This window comes from Callorhinus ursinus, unplaced genomic scaffold (genome assembly GCF_003265705.2).
Source record: "Callorhinus ursinus isolate GAN/ISIS: 27379988/994484 unplaced genomic scaffold, GSC_fseal_2.0 scaffold41, whole genome shotgun sequence".
NCBI classification, from domain to species: Eukaryota; Metazoa; Chordata; class Mammalia; order Carnivora; family Otariidae; genus Callorhinus; species Callorhinus ursinus.
This window is the reverse complement of record NW_027397103.1, coordinates 1,402,204-1,408,203: the sequence shown is the minus strand read 5'-3', so window position 1 is coordinate 1,408,203 and position 6,000 is coordinate 1,402,204. Positions and strand designations below refer to the sequence as shown.

At 54.9% G+C, this 6,000-nt stretch overlaps 1 protein-coding gene across 7 annotated transcripts in view; it reads left to right on the top strand.

Annotated features, from left to right (window-relative positions):
- The window catches only part of WSCD2 (WSC domain containing 2), a 115,512-nt gene that overhangs the window by 104,404 nt on the left and 5,108 nt on the right, over positions 1–6,000 (top strand). For all 7 annotated transcript variants that reach the window (XR_003211644.2, XM_025889305.2, XM_073880992.1 and 4 more), the window contains one exon: positions 2,649–2,849. Coding sequence is in view for 6 of the 7 variants with exons in the window: in XM_025889305.2 (XP_025745090.1) it covers positions 2,649–2,849 (201 nt within the window). In the remaining variant the exon portion in view is untranslated. The remainder of the gene's footprint in view (positions 1–2,648; positions 2,850–6,000) is intronic.

The following is a 6,000-nucleotide window of genomic DNA, read 5'->3' as shown; positions in this document are numbered from 1 at the left end:
GGGGGGGGGGTGGAAAGGGGGAAGGAGACGACCTGGCTTATTCTCTCTGTGGCCCTAAACCCCCGAGTTCATTTCTCCAAATCCTGGGACCATTGTGCGGCTCCTCAATCCCTCTGAGGTCCCGTGGGTGCCCCAGATGAGCTGCTATTGTGGTGAACCCTCAAAGGAACGGGATTGAAATATTCCACACTGAGACAATGGAGGAGCTGGGTCCTGCATCAGGGAGAGCAGAGAGGGGGCCTCCTGGTGGTAGAGTTCAGCAATTCCGCTCTGCCCCCCCCCCCCCCCCCCCCCCCCCCCCACCCCCGCAGGCTTGCATCCCCGATTGCTCCGTAATCACCTAGAGGGCCCTCCCTGGAGGACCATGGAGCAAACCTAGTTTCTCAGGCAAGCAGATCCCATGCGGGTTCTTAAAGGCTCCTTCCTAGACACAGAACTCCCGTCTCTGGGAGGCATTGTGCTAAATGGATTTTTCTCCACCTCCTGGCTTTTCCAGTGCACCTTACAGACTAACTTCTTAGGCGAACCACATCTGGAATCTAGAGCAGGTCTTTTCCGATGTCCATAGTCTTTGTATCTTGGTAAACACGGTGCTAGGCTGATTCCGTCATGTAACAGAAATGGGATCTAGGTCTCACAAAGCAGGAGCGCGGACTTAAACCAGTGTGACCACTCCGCCAGGTTTCTGTTTTTCTTCTCTGAGAACTTGTATGCGTTCTTGTGTAATCCCCACGCATGTTTTTCTCTTGCTGTGCCCGTGCTGAAATACATTTTGGCAAAGATAAAATGCAATTCTCGTTGGGAAGGTCCTTGTCTGCGTCATGAGGCGCTTTACTGAGGGCATGCATGACTGTGTACCTTGAAATCGGCTCCCAGTGCCACCTTGTGGGTCAACATCTGTGTCCCAGGCTCAGCTCTCAGGCTCCCAGACCTCACTCCTCATTGTCCCATGACAATTGGTCCATGGGCCTCAAAGGTTTTGGGTGATTATTTCCTCGTGGGCAGGGGCCAGTGCTAATTTGCAAGGCCAGTGTACTTCCTCCAGCCTCACTTGGCAAGTCCCAGGATGGACTCTGGCTCGGGAAATGACGTTCCATTCCTTGTGACCCCCGGGGTCGGGGGAGGGGGGGGGATGTACCTTTCCTGAAACCCGATCTCCAGGAACAGGAGTAGGTACCATGCTGGCCTCATTTGAATCTACCTTAAAAGCCTCAGAAACCTTTGTACGTGGGGCAAGGGGAGGTAGGGTGGCTTCTCCGCCCATCGTGGCCCCCCAAGACTTGTTCTCATTGAGCTGCCATTGACTGAAGTCATCCTCCGTGCCTCATCGATTTTCTCAAACAGCTCTGTGAAGGAGAAGCGGCATGGTTCTGTGTTATAGATGAGGAAACAGAGGCCCAAAGAAATAACACAGAGTTGGAGACACAGCCATTATCTTGAAGGCCGCGTCTGAGAACATTTCTACTTGGCTTTTCAAGACGCCATCCAAGTGCCTTAGCTCCCAGGGGAGCAGGAGGCCCAAGAACTCAGTCTCAGGTGCCTGGATGGCTTGGGTTTGAATCTCAGCTCTGCATCTCGCTCGCTCTAGAGCTTGGGCAAATTCTTTGATCTCCCTGTGCTGCAGTTTCCTTATCTATAAGACCTCTCCTAGAATCATTGAGAGCATGGAGTTGCCTAACTAATAAAAGGCTCAGACCAGTGTCCAGCACACAGTTGGCACCAGAGAAACATTCCCCCACAACCCACAACTTCTCTCAGTTCCTCAGCTTTTGAAAGGAAAATATCATGTCCCGCCGCCTTTTGCTTAAATCCTTTTTCAGGGCTGCCTAATCTTTGTGTTCTTAGTACTGAGCTCTCCGTCGCAACCGCTGCAATCCCATTTGGCTTCACACTCCCCTCTTTTCTGCTCTCAGAAGTCATGCAGCGAGACATTTCTTCTGACCCACCCCAGGACCTTCGCATGTGCTGTTCCCAGCACCGTTCCCATCCTCTCTTGGGCTAGTAAATTCTTCCTTCTCCTTCACATGTCAGCTTAAGCCCCTCTCCCTGTAGGAAACCTTTCTGGATGCCACCTCACTAGGTCAGTGATCTGGGCTAGGCTGCTGGGGCTGCTCAGCCCCCGACTGCAGGTTGCACCCATGTCTCTTCCATGAGTCTCTCACCACCTGGGACCAGCAGCCTTCTGGCGCCTCACACTGATGGCAGAAGCACACAGGAACAAGCATGTGACGCACCTAGGGGCTGCGATAGAGACGTACTTCTGTCCTCCTTCAACTGGCCAGAGCGAGTCATACGGCCATGCCCGGGGATGGAGATGCCCCCCAAAGAGAGCTCCCCCGGTGTGTCCCTGTCAGGTGCTTCTTGGGGCACCTGGGCATTAAATCTCTGCCTCCTCTGCAGCTTGCTGGCTCGCTGTGTTCGTGGATGTCATGATCTGCCTTATCTGGCTCCCAAAGACAGCAAGACCCATGAATATTTTTGCAGATTTTATTCCCAGACGTCAGCACAGTGCCTGGCACAGAGTAGGTGCTCAGTAAATATGGGAGGAGACGAGTGAAGATGGGAGGATTCCTGAGGTGGCCTGGGGGACTGGGCGGGACTCACCTCCCTGGGCTCACTGCCCCGTCCCCCGTCCTTGACGGTGGCAGGGTTCAAAGGCGAGCGGGACCACTGGCGCAGCGGCAGGACCATCTGCATCAAGACGCACGAGAGCGGCCAGAAGGAGATCGAGGCCTTTGATGCCGCCATCCTGCTCATTCGTAACCCCTACAAGGCGCTCATGGCAGAGTTCAACCGCAAGTACGGCGGTCACATCGGCTTTGCTGCGCATGCCCACTGGAAGGGCAAAGGTACAGCTGGGGTGTGGGGGGGTGCAGCCAGTGCTGTCTGCTGCGAGGGACCCAGCAGGGCTCCCCGTGGCCCACCACCCCCTGAGCAGCACCTGCTGGGAGACGGGGGATGTCACAGCCCGGCCGTCAAGGGCCTGGGCTCAAGAGCAAGACTCCCTGGGTTCAAACCCCAGCTCCATCCCTACCTCCCTGAACTTAGGCTTGTCCCATCTATAAAATGGGGGTAATAATGGGGGGGGGCTCTAAGAATTTAACCCCTTAAAAACAGTAAACGTGACTCATTATGGAGATGAAGATCCTCATGTAATTGATACGGGATGGATGGAAACAGTTTCAAGAGCCCTTTCCTGGGAGGCAGGAGACAAGAATCCAGCCCATGGTCACGAGGTCATTTAGGAGCCCCTAGAACCACCGCTAACAACTCTGGGTTGTGAGGCTCAGAGACGTTAAGTGACTTGTGCCAGGTCACACAGCTGGGAAGTGACAATGTTGGCCCCCCAGCCGTGAATCTTAATATGATCGGGGTTTGAGATTCACCTCTGGCATTTAGTAGATGACAGCTTTGTGACTGAAAGTCTCACTCCAGAGCCGGTGGCCCACGATAATGGTGAGAGCTTCGAAGTCAGACCTACCCTCTAGCATCTTGAGTACCTTTAACTCCTCTGGCTCTCCTCAAAATCCCATATCCAGTATCACCCACATCTCCGTCACTGTAAGGAGAGTCTTTAAACCCCATAATTAACCCTGTTTTAGAGATGGGACAAGCTAAGTTCAGGGAGGTGAAGAGGCTTTTCCAGGAGGTAGTGGACCTGGGGTTTGACCTCAGTTTTGCCCCTGAGCCGAAGCCCTTAACCGTTGTGATAATGGATGGGACGCTATGTCGACGGAACAACGGGATCACTCAGTCCAGGAGGTGTGCTCCGTAAATGTGAGCTCCCTCAACCTTAGCCTCCGGGAATCAGGCTGCTCCAGCCTCAGCCTTGCGGGGTGCTTTCTACTTCACCCCTCCTAAAGCTGCTCTAAAGCCCCCCCCCCCAGAGGTCCTGCGCTTGGCAGCGTGGTGTTAATGTGGCAATCCAGCCATTAATGACGTCATTCCTTAAAACCCTTGCACCTGTCTGGCCAACTGTGCCCTGGGTTCCCAGTTCAGTCAAGGGGGTCCTCTGTCCCTCCCCTTGCTTCACTCCCCATCTCCGAGGGTGGAAGCTTAGGCAGGTGGTGACATTTGTTCTGTTGTTCCACAAATAAATCAGAAACCTCTTCTGGGAACAGTTGAAAATGAACACTCCTCGGGGCCAGGCTGAGAAGTCTGCAGGTGCACTTGGCAGAGGCCTGGCCTGAGCAGAGACCTTTCCTGCCCAGCTGGAAAGGACCTGGGGGTGACCAAGCCCAAGGGTTGTCAGCCCAGCCACACGGCAGCCACACAACCCTGGAGGAGTGTGGGCAAATCCCAGGGCCACACCCACACCAGGACCATTGCTGGAGTGGAATCTGGGCATCTGTATTTTTTTTTTTTTTAAAGCTCCCCGCTGCTTCTAGAGTGCAGGTGGAACCAAAAACCACTGATTGATCCTCTGTTGATTAACAGGGAAACTGAGGCCCAGAGAGGCGGGGACCTGCCAAGGTCATTCGGGACCTTAGGGGTGGGAGTAGAATCCAGCTCTCTGCCTCCCAGGCATCCTGCTGTCCCGAGGGATAAGGGAGGGCCCTCACTTGGGAAGCTCTGAGCTCTGAGCACTTTGCATTCATTAGGTCATTTAAACCTCATGCCCAGAGGAGGTAAGAAAGGCTGCCCATCCAGGTGGCATTCCATTGCACAGGTGAGAAAACCATCCCAGGAAGGGAGCAATCCCATGGCCAAGCCTCCCCCCACCCCAGGCTTGACTGAACTGGGATTCAAGCCCAGGCATCCGCTCCCAGGCCGTCTCTTACCTGGGGGCGACCCTGACTTTGTGATGCGTTCACAGCCTCTGACCTGGCTTGGCACCTGGTCTCAGGTTCAGGCAGTTCTAATCTTCTTCAGGGCAGCTGGGAGCTTTCAAACGGCAGATTAGTGAGGAGTCAGGACAGGCGGAACCACGGGGCTGCAGGGCAAGGGAGAGGGGAGGTTCCGGCACGCACATCTGCTGGCGGGGGCCTGGGGTCCCCCACAGTAGTTGGGGATGGAGAGCCTTCTCCCTTCCTCCCCTCCCAGGCTGACCCAGGTCTTCAGGGCTCCGGGAGTCTTCCCCAAAGAACCCATTTCTTTCTTTGCTCTTTGCTTTCCCATCTGGTCCCTGTAGGCCCTGGAGTCTGAAACCCTGGCTTTAGGGTACCCGCACCAGCCACAGCAGTAGCCCTGGGAAACTGGTTAGAAATGCAGATTCTCTGGGCCCACCCCGACCTGAGTCAGAAACTCTGGGAGGGGGCCTGGCAAGCTGTGTTTTCCCAATCCCTCCAGATGTTTCTGACGCACCCTCCAATTTAAGAACCACCACTTTAAACCCTTGCTGCTCAGAGTGGGGTCTCTGCAGCAGATCCTTGACCCCACCTGGAAGACGTCTTAGAAAAGCCCGTCTGAGCCCTCAGGCTCCCTGAATGGGAATCTGCATTTGAACAAGATCCCTACCCCCCCCACCCCCAGAAGCTTTCCATGCACGTGAAGGTTTGAGCATCACTGCCTTAGTATGTGAGGCCCCCCCCCCCAAGAGCAGAGTTCCCCCACCCTGCCGGTGCCCCCTTCCCATGTAGAGCTGGGGCAAGGCCCTTGCAATCCTCCCTGCCCCCCCCCCGCTCCCCCCTTTTTGGTTCCATAACGTTAATTTTACAATCTCCCTGGAGTGGGTCCAAAGCAAAGTTTTATGTGATATGATTACACAAGGTGAATTGTCCTGGATCTCTTTAATGAAACAGACTGTGTTTAATGATTCCGTGGGGAATTAAGCGCAGTTAGGCTATTCATCAGGCCCCAGTTCCTCCCGACAAGAGGAGGGAGCGCAGAGGGGCCGGCGGGACCCTGCTAGGCGCTCGCGGGTGACAGTTCGGCGAAACCGGCGCCGTGACCCATGGTCCAGGGCTCAGCGTGCCTTCGTGACCCATGGTGAAGGGGATCCTATACTCATCATCATCAGGGCTGTTTTTATTCTTCTTCCCGATGTAGTAGTTCAGGAGC